At 40.9% G+C, this 10,844-nt stretch overlaps 1 protein-coding gene across 1 annotated transcript in view; it reads left to right on the forward strand.

Moving 5' to 3' along the window:
* gfra2a (GDNF family receptor alpha 2a) overlaps nucleotides 1–10,625 on the forward strand; it is a 45,386-nt gene extending 34,761 nt beyond the window's left edge. Inside the window, exons 5-10 of the mRNA XM_030765970.1 lie at nucleotides 2,688–2,797; nucleotides 3,242–3,382; nucleotides 4,711–4,871; nucleotides 9,915–9,950; nucleotides 10,034–10,084; nucleotides 10,506–10,625. Coding sequence (XP_030621830.1) covers nucleotides 2,688–2,797; nucleotides 3,242–3,382; nucleotides 4,711–4,871; nucleotides 9,915–9,950; nucleotides 10,034–10,084; nucleotides 10,506–10,625 — 619 coding nt within the window. The remainder of the gene's footprint in view (nucleotides 1–2,687; nucleotides 2,798–3,241; nucleotides 3,383–4,710; nucleotides 4,872–9,914; nucleotides 9,951–10,033; nucleotides 10,085–10,505) is intronic.
* Nucleotides 10,626–10,844: the final 219 nt, after the last annotated feature.

The following is a 10,844-nucleotide window of genomic DNA, read 5'->3' on the forward strand; positions in this document are numbered from 1 at the left end:
CACTAAACCAAACCAACCCAAACCAAATCAAACCATAACACACCACACTAAACCAAACCAAATCAAACCGTAACACACCACACTAAACCAAACCAAACCAACCCAAACCAAATCAAACCATAACACACCACACTAAACCAAACCAAACCAACCCAAACCAAATCAAACCATAACACACCACACTAAACCAAACCAAACCAAACCAACCCAAACCAAATCAAACCATAACACACCACACTAAACCAAACCATTGTCAGAACATCGATCTCTCTGTCTGTCTGTTTGTCTGTGTGTCTATCTATCTATCTGTCTGTCTCTCTCTCTCTCTCTGTCTCTCTGCTTATCTCTTTGCAGCACAGACTCTCTGTGTCTGTACTGCCATCACCACTTACTGATACTTGTGATTTTTGAGGGTGATTTTGTTTTTTTGTTTTGTTTTTTTTTTAACTTGTTTCTAGAATATTTGGAGCATGAGAAGTACAGGGTTTGACCCTCTCAATAATCTCGGGTCTCCCTGGGAGGAAGGGCACAGATACTCCGAGGATAGAGTACATAAAAGTGGAAAAAATCATTTAATCATTTAATTAAGTGTGCAGGTCATGAACTTCTCCCAACGCCGTAGAGTGCGAACAGGGGAAAGTCCAGAAGGAAAAAAAAAAAAAAAAACGGAAAGGGGGGAAAAAAAAAAAGGAACAAAAATTCATTACAAAACAAATGCACAATGAGGGAAAACTAGCGCTGGGGAGGAAAGAACAAAGAAAAAAAGAAAAGATTTGTTTGGGCACTGAAAGTAAAGCCTGTGCAAGAACCTGAATGCAAATAAGAAATCACATTTTCTCTGCTTCATTAGGCTGGCAGTGCGGCAAATTCTGAGGAGATAAGAGTCCAGTTCAATTTCTCTGGTCTTCAGCTACCCTCCACAAGCCCTCAGAAAGCACAAGCACTTCTCATTTCCTTCAAACTCTATCTGTTTTCGCTCTGTCTGTCCAGGATATCAAGAATTAGGGCTGTGAATGTATGGTCAGTTCTGTGGGGTTTTTTAACAGCCTATGCTATTGGAAAAGCAAGTATGTAGAGATATAACCCGACGGAGAGTTACGGAGTGTGTATGCGCTGCTGGTGTGTGTAGAAATTAAGCTGCGTTCTTAAATGATCAGATAATTAAGCCAAACAATGTTGAGAGGACAAGGATAAAAAAAAAATGTCCTGTTTGAATTAATGCTTAATGTTTTCTCTTCTGATATCAAGTACCCTTTAGATTCAGTTCAACAAGTTTGTTTGTTTTGGGTTTTTTTTTTTCCTGAGTCAAAGTATGAAGTGTGATAGAAAGAACTAGAATTTCGTTTTTTCCTCTCTCTCATGAAGCATTTGAAAGCATTGTGCTGTGAAGCGTTGAAAGTACAAACATTTTTTGAAGGGATAAAATGTGTAGTTGTGATGATGGAAAAATCGTTTAGAAAAGAAAGGAAAAAAAAAAAAAGAGGCAAGAGCCTCGCTTTCGAGTCAGAAGTTTTATATCTTTGGAAAGAATAAGACTTACAATTAACTCAGTTTAATTGGATCCTCTTGAAGGTCCTGACCCTAATTTCTGTAGACATATGCATTGCCAGAAAGAGAGAGAGCACAAGGGAGAGAAGGCGAGGGAGAAAGGGAGAGAGAGAGAGAGAGATAGCGAGACAGAGAGAGAGAGAGAACGAGGGATGATGATGGAAGCGCTCAGAGCCACTTTAGCGCAGTGAGCCGGCTGTGGGGTTGTCCTGTCCTGTGTCTGACCTCCAGCGTCCCTTTGAACCACAAACACAGGCACACAGCGCTCACAACCAGCAATGATGAATAAGTAATGCTTAGATACAGAGAGAGAGAGAGAGAGAGAATGAAAGACCTGGAACAAGTTCTGAGAGAGAGAGAAAGAGACAGAGGGAGAATGGGCAAGAGGGGACAGAGAGAGAGAGAGAGAGAGAGAGAGAGAAATGGTGATTCATTCACATCTTGAGGGAACGCACTGATGTGGAAGGACAGATGCTTCTGAACATGCAGTGTCAACTCTGTCCTCACTGGGTCAGAGACCAGTCGATTCAGGATTAAATATACAGACGCGTATTACACACACACACACACACACACACTCATAGGATCACACGCACACACACACACACACACACACACACACCTGTATTTCTATCTTTGTGAGGACACTCATTGACATGATGCATTCCCTAGCTCCTTATCCTAACTTTAACCATCACAGTTAAATGCCTAGCCCCAACCCTTACCCTAACCTAAACTTAATTCTAACCTGAACCTGAACCTAAAACCAAGTCTTAACCCTCAAACAACCCCTTCAAGAAGTGAGGACCAGCCAAAATGCCCTCACTTTCCCAAGATGTCCTCACTCCCAAGGTCCAAAACTCAAACTGGTCTTCACAAGGATAGCTGTACAGGTACACACACACACACACACACACATTCATAGACTCACACGCACACAGGCACACACACACACACATCCACACAGGCACACACACACACCATTCAGACCTTTGACATACAAACTGACCCTGTTATCCTCCCTGAAGCCCTAGTCCCCCTAGACTGGACGGGCTGACTCAAGTGCCATTTGATTTAGTGCAGAGCAGTTTCTCATGTCATGATTTTTCTTTTGTGTGTGTGTGTGTGTTTTTGACAAGGTCAAGACTGGCTGATTTCCACATGAACTGTCAGATGAGCCCCCACTCTGACAGCGGCTGCCCCAACGATGACTACCAGGCCTGCCTGGCCTCCTACACCGGACTCATCGGTGAGAAAGAGAGAGAGTGAGAGAGTGTGTGTGTGTTTGTGTGTGTAATGAACCATTGCTGAGAACCCAAAACATCATTATGCTTGGTTGTACACAATAAACCTTCATCATGACAAAAACCCGTGAGAACAAACAAGAATAAGGGACAATTCACCTACCGGTCTAAAACAGTTCTGGAACACTTCCGGAGAAGACTAATGAGAACACCAATACATATTCATAAGTTTAAGATGTAGTTTGCCCACAGGGCAAAATGTCTCACGTCGATGCTTCCAAAGCCTCCTGGTTAGCATGCCGCTTGTATAGAAAGCACAGCTAGAACCGTTGCTTTGAATTTCTGTTGTATAAGCATATGCAATGATACACTGAAGATGGGTTTTTTTTTCTTAGAAGCTGTTTACGCGTGAGCGTTTTATTTTTTTAATTTGCGGGTTTCGTCCACAGGCACGGACATGACTCCCAACTACGTGGACGCGAGTCACGGAAACTTCACCATCTCACCCTGGTGCTCGTGCAAAGGGAGCGGAAACCAAGAGGAGGAGTGTGAAAAATTTCTCCAGGATTTCAGAGAGAACACTTGCTTAAGTGAGTCCGGGATCGTGTTATTACCATATCATTAGACCAGTTTTCCCTTATTAGAGAAATTTACCTCAACACACATTTTCCCTCAATGCAATTTACCCCCCCCCCTCAACTCATAACATTATACTTTTAACACGCAGGATGCAAAGTCCTGTTTTGTTAGATTCATATAGCCTGTTTACTTAAGTTGGCCATTACTGAGGCCGGTCATAAACATTATAATCTCCGTGAAGCATTTCCAGTGATTTTGTGTTGGTGATGGCATTGGGCTAAATCTTGGAGTTACGGTGATATTAAATCCGCCTATACGACTTTAGAGTTCATTTTTACAATGTCATATTCTGGCTGATTCCTGATGACAGTCATAATTTGTAACTGCTGTGTCTTGTGTCTGTATCTTGCCTGTTATTTTTACTGAGGTTTCACGGTTAGGCTGTGTATTTTACAGCTGTACCACTAAATGTAGACAGAATCAACCACACGGCCCCTTCCCATTAAAATAACGTTACAATAAATCAATTTAACACATACGTTTATAACATATTACAATAATGAAACTTGTGTCAATAAATAGAAAAGATTATTTTACTCTTTTTTTTTTTCTTTCATCTGTCCAACACTCTCATAGCAGATTTCTGAGAACCTTCAAACCATTAGACTCTAGATTCTTACAAAAACTTATGAGGAAGACATAAGGAATGAGACTGTGATCTCTGGCGTTGCTTCATATGTTTATTTTAAATAGTACACAGCCCTGCTGACAGGATCGTGCATCTTTGTCTGGAAGGCACACAAAGCCAATTTCCATAGACTGCTGTGAAGTCATTTTTAGATGAGTTGGCAGAAGGGAGGAGTTTTTTGCTGAGATGTTACTGATATTATTGTGTGACTATCTGGAGACGTGTGTCATTTGAGATCTTTAAAGAGAGAGAGAGAGAGAGGGAGAGGGAGAGAGAAAAGGCTTGAGATTTAAAAAGCAGGAAACCCCTGATGTCTGATGAGAAAAAAAAAAAAGCCCTGTTCTTCAAAGAAATTCAGTTGGAGAGAGGGAGAGGGAGAGAGAAGGAGAGAGAGCGAGAGAAACGGGGACCTGAAAAGAGGCTGACAATCAGAGCTTTTTGTTCTTTTTGGCGTCTCGCAAATACAAGACACAATGTTTACAAATAGGCTGAAAAGACTTGCCCGAGAGGAACAGACTGATATCACGGCTTCCTCCCGTCAGTCAACCAAACTTCTGCATCTTTCCTTATTTCTCTGTAGTTAAAGAAAACCATTAGTGTGAGCTCAGGAGTTTTACACAAGTGTCTGTTGTCAATCTTTCTTTCCCACAGGAAACGCCATCCAGGCTTTTGGTTACGGGACGGACGGCGTGGTTCCGAAACCCGGGACTCTTCCTCCCGTACCCTCGGTCAAAGCTGACCTGGACACCTCCGTCAGTCCTGCCAAGACGACCCCCAACCCCAGCGACGACACCTGTGTCTTCTCCACCTGCGTAGGTTTCCTCTGTCAAACAGCACTCTCACTGCCTACAAGAGAAAATATAAAACCCCACAGAATGCTTAGAACTGTTAGTATTTAAATAGAGAATGCCACAGCTTTACACGCTCTCTGTAGAACAAGATTTGACTGTTTGCGTATGTCTGTTAGCTGGAAGTGCAACACAAAAAAAAAAAAAATTCATCTTGCTTTCTTACTGATTCTCTAAAAGAAAATGTCTTTTATCTACGGAAACATTTGCTGTATGTGAACATCTCTAGTGTTGTGGCAAAAGCCATTTCGGAGATACTCTTCACACTCTTCACTGATTTTCTTGTGTCTGTGTGGTACCTTCCACAGTATAATGAATGAGAAGCAGTGTAATTATGTAGAAAGTTTTAGACAGGAAATGACTGTGCTGACATCATGTCCCCTCATTTATTCGGTGCGTACACACACGCACACACACAAGCGCACACACACAAGCGCACACACACGTACACACAAAACACATGGATATCAAATAGTCTCTATTATGTTTTGTCATTTTTCCCGCTAGTACACAACTCTCAGGAGACATTGATGGATCACTAATTAATGTTTCACACCGAAAGGATGAACCATGAATAGGTTTGCATCCTTGGCAGAGTAAAGGAGAGAGAGAGAGAGAGGGAGAGACAGAGAGAGAGAGCGCGAGAGAGAGAGCATCTTCAACTGTTTGTCAGTGTCCTAAAAAAAACACCCTACTGAGTGATTCAAAAATGAAAACATGAGAGCGTGCCTGTGTGTGTGTGTGTGTGTGCAATAAGTATGTGTGTTTGCACGGTATGCATTGGGTGGAATGCTTAATTTATTGTAAAAATGGTAATTAGGGGAACACAGGACATGGGATTACTGAAGCAAGAAGTTTATAATTAGAGAAGGCCTGCGGGGGGGGGGGGGGGGGGGGGGGGGGTTGGTCAAACCTACTCATTCTCTTCCAGCAGTTCCCTGCAATTCAAACCTGTCAGTCTGTTATCACACAATCACTGCCATACAGTCCCCCTCTCTCTCCCCTCTGTCTCCTCTCCAGTCATAGACTAATGAAAGAAAAAAAAAAAACCCAAACACGATGACACAGGCTTTTTTTTTTTTCTCCAAGTCCAAAGTTTTGGTTTTTTTTCTGCTTCTTTTTTTTTTATTCCGAAACAGGAATTACTCGGTAATGGGTTTTTTTTGGTTTTGTTTCAGAGACAAATTTTTGAAAACGGATATTTTTTTTCCGCAGCAAAGACGGGACTTCACATCCTTTTAAAAATAAGGTCCTGGGGCAAAATGAATCTTCATCTCTAAAGACCCTCTCCAGGCAGATCTGAGTCGATAGGTCCTGCCTTAGGCGCAGCTCCTAGGAACACGTGCTGCTCTCTGGACTTCATCTCATTCCCCCGCCCCCACCCCCCACCCCCCTCCCATACCACCCGCAATAATAATCACCTGCATTAACATTTTCATGCAAGAGTCCCAAAGTGTCTGAATGGCAATAAACTGGATTGTTTAATTCAAAATCGCCAGTGAATTGCAGGTATATTGCTGGGATAATTGCCATATGCTTAGGAATTTGTCGTGTCTCCCTAGTATGTTAGTGTTTCATCAAATGGTATGTATATCAGACGTGTAGAATAATTTTAGACATCTATGTGTGCGTGTGCATGTTTGTGTGCGTGCGTGTGTGTGTGTGTGTATGCGTATGTGCATGTGTGTGTATAAATGTGTGTGTGCATACGTGTGTTTGTGTGTGTGTGTGTGTGTGTGTGTGTGTGTGTATGAGCGTGTTCATGATAGGGGCATTAGGAGAGCTGTGAGCAGAGATTTGGGTAGATGTCAACAGGCGGCAGACACACATCACTGAGTGTGTTAATTAACTGGCTTTTAGTCGTTGTCCGCTGTCTCTCTCTCTCTGCCGTCTTCCTCTCTCAAGCAGCCAAGTGCCTCTGTGGCATCAGGACTTTTAACAAAAGCCAGCGCTTACTTTCCTCTTTTAAAACATACCAAACTCAACACACACACACGGAAAATTTAAATAAACTAATTAAATTCATTAAAAATGTCCACTGACAAGGAAAATACGTTCATTAAAGTCATGGATTGTCATTCAAGCTATAATTATGATTTGAGGTAGCGATAATTTCACGTGTATCTGGATTCCCAGCCCACGTAAAACAGGTCAGCGCAAATGATGAGTATATATTTGCATACATTTACAATTCAAAGAACTAGTTGTTTTCTTCTCTCTTTCTCCCTTTCCCTCTCTCCCTCTCTCTTTTTTAATCACGAACGTTCTCTTTTTCTAACATAGAATTCAGTTTTACAATCTGAGAATCACTTGGCATTGTTCTCTTAAAGAGTTTGGGAGGTCCTCTTTCATGGGCAGTACACTATACACTCTCCCTGTTTAGTCTTTCATTCTCTTCTCTTTCATTTAATGTGAAACAGATTACAATAGATGGTGTGTGTATGTGTGCGTACATGGGTTTGTGTGTGTGTGTGTGTGTGTGTGTGTGTATTGTTGACCAGGAGCTCGGTACATGAGTGCGAGTATGAATTGAGTGGCGACCACATCCCTACGGGCTTTCAAATCTAAACCCCAGTCTCTTTTGTTTAGAAAGCCTCATTATGTGTAGTCATATCAACCGTATCAAGGTTTTTTTCTTTTTTTCTGTTGTACATTAAAGAATTATTCAGTTATGACCCTGCAGGAATTAAAACTCATATGGTTACTATACACCATAGAGATTCAACATCCTCCTAGCCTCCATAAAACATAAGTTTGCTTTTCTGCTCTTAGTAGTGGTTTACTAACGCGAATATAGATTTAAAAAATAAAACCATTTAGAGCAAAACTCTTTTAAATTGAATTAAAAGGAAGAAAAATTAACAATGACAGGCACACTTTATTTTTGTTTTGCCCATTTCACGTTCTTGGACAGAACGTGCATGGGGTTCGATTGAATTTAAACTGCAGAACCAGCCAGATGAGTCTGCTAACCTGGCCTGTGTTTGGCACATGTTAAACTGCAATCTTATATAAAGTACCCAATAGCCATACTTGAGTAAAAGTACAGCTATCTCTCTGGAAAATGACTCAAGTAAAAGTTGGAAGTAAACTGTCAGAACACTTCTGAAGTAGAAGCTTTAAAATACCTGATATTACATGTGCTTAAATATCAAAAGTGCAAGTAAATGACAAATAATGAAAAAGCACTCAGACCTTTCCTTGTTGTTTTATATCTTTTAGATGTGGTCAAAAAGACTGTCTTTCTCACAAATTGTTGACAGTGACTCAACAGTGACTATGGGCAAAATAACTGCAACTCTGCCAAACATATTAGCCAATATCGTGATCTAAATGAGAAACTGAGTCTGAGACAGGCTGAAATGAAGCTGGGGCATAATCTTGCCACTCGTGCCCAGTGTGAACCGGGCATTACTGCAGCTAGGGCGCTGCCAGACTCAAAGCACAGCTGGGTCAGGGTCCCCTTGTCCTGTCCCCCATCCCCCCAAAAACTGGGATCCAGTAACATAACACTTATCTACGCATTATGACATCATCTTCCCTGAGATGGAAACAGTCAACAGGCTGTCAGGCTGTCAAAAAAAGTCAGTCTTTAATATTTAATGGGAATGGCTATTAAGCATTTGAGGTCTCTCTAATCTCTGACCAAAGAGTCGCTAAATCTGAGAGGAGGCCATCTTGCCCTGCTTAATTTTAGGTGTGGATAGCGATAAACTGCACTGTTTGTTCTGGAGTGTGGCAAAACAGCTGATCACTTGATTATGACTTCAGTTGGAAAGGGTAACCAAAGTATTTTCTACATATGTTTGCTGAGTACAGTGATCGTCATTGTAGGATGTACATTTATTTTGCTAACAGTAACATTAGCTGAGCTACAGCTAACCAACATTAGCTGTTCTAAACAGTCTTATAAATGCGTTACCTCTTAGTTCAACACTTCATTAGTTTGTGATCGATTGCGAGAACTATTTATTAGTCATAGTCATATACTGGGGCACAGCTAAATGTTAACTAGGGTCTGGCGACACCCCTGAACCCTTGTTACTTCAAGGATGCTAATCTAGTCTATGAAAGGGCATAATTTTGCCGAATGATTCATGGAGCAAAACACACGGTACACATTTGAACATTTGTTGTTTTCCGCTGATTTAACACTGAAGTCAGTAACGAAATGTGTTTGGGGAAATGTATCAGAGTAAAAGCGCTTCTGAAATTGTTGTTTGAAATTTGCTTTTGAAAGCGTAGTGAGGCGCAAGTGAAGGTTGACAGAAGCATTTATACTCGAGGAAAGCAGAAATTATTCCCAAAGCATATAAAAGGACATAAAAGAAGTATTTCTACTTCGTTGCTGTCAGCACTGATTAAATTTCAGACTTGTACTGCCGACTGTCTAAAAAAGGATTCACTCATTATATTGACCTAATCATAAAAAGATGAATTACATTAAAGTGGACACAGCTGCTTCCATGGCCAGAGGAACATGTTGTCTCCAATGTGAAGGACAACAGAAATTATTATCCCATGTTTTATCGAATTTAGTTTTTTAACTGCAGTTATTGAATAGTAATATTTCAATTAATGTATCTCTTAAAAGACAAGCAAAGATACAGATTCATTTCACCACAATTACCAGTACAATATCAAATCAACTTGAGTTCTAAAAGGAAACGCTGTCAGGGCATAGCAGTTACAAAACATAAAAACGTATAACTAGATGTGCATGCTGGAAATTCAGATGTGGCATAAAAGGGATTTGAATTAGTCAGATAAAGCTGTTTCTGTTGTGTAAAATTTTTGAAGCTCTTTGTACTGTTATGAACACGCTCATGGACAAGGTCATCACTGTTTGGTCTTCTGAAGAACTTTTGTGAGGTTACATAAGAGCAGAGAAGGCAGGCCACAATTAAGTCTTTTTTTTTTTTCCCGAGACTCAAAAGATGGTCTAGCAATTATGCTATTGGTTTAAGTGTTAAGATCACTCATAGGGCGTCTGGCTCTGTATCGTAGGGTCGACAGTTCAAGGGAAGCTCTATGGTGAACTTGGTACGCAAGGTTGTCGCAAACGACTTCAGTTAATTCACCGTTCTTCACGTCTGAGTAATTGCAGTTTCTCTTTATTGTCACAGGAACGTGGAGATAAATGTAACCCATCAAAGGACTACATGTGCGCGGTTCAGGTGAGCAGAAAAACATTTCTCTCCTTAACGTATTGAAGCTGAAGAGATTCTGTTTGTTGTTGTTTGTTTGCAATGCTGTGGATGTATTGCACGTTTGGTGAGAAGCTTCGGGTAAAAAGCTGTTCGTTTTCTAGACACCGAGTTTGTCCAGAAGTTTCCAGACTCTGTATTGAAGATGGCATTTGGAAACTTGAAAAGATGTAGCAACCGTTATGAGCGAGAAATTGTTTGTTTTTGTCTTTGGATTTTTTTTTTTCTTTTTTTTCTTTTTTTTTTTTCACACAGGTGAAAAGTTTCAAGGGTTTTTCTTTGCGTTTTGTATTTTGTAAACTTGATCCCAGTACAATAAGAATGTTCTGTTACGCTGAATGAAAATGAATATCCGTCTCATTTCTTTATTTAATTATTTATTTGTTCACAGCAACCTACTAGTCCCAGACTGGTCGAAGAAGATCCAGAAAACTCCGCGTCTGGCCTCTCGGCCCATCTCTGGCTGTGGATGGTCTGCGTGATTTGTGCTCTCGGAACCCTGGCCATATAAAACTGTCCCAGAGTCTTCAATAGGGCTGTTAATGTGAGGACTTCAGTCCTAGAACCCCTTTCGCTAAGTTCTTCAGACACTACAAATCCACTCCTCTGTCCTCTCTGGCTGCAGCTTTCTTTCGTTTAAAAAAAAAAAAAAAAAAAAGGCAAAAGAAAGAAAAAAAAAACCATCAATCATGAGATAACCATGACAACGACAACAACAACAACTTGTGAA

The sequence above is a fragment of the Chanos chanos genome, chromosome 1 (genome assembly GCF_902362185.1).
Source record: "Chanos chanos chromosome 1, fChaCha1.1, whole genome shotgun sequence".
NCBI lineage: Eukaryota > Metazoa > Chordata > Actinopteri > Gonorynchiformes > Chanidae > Chanos > Chanos chanos.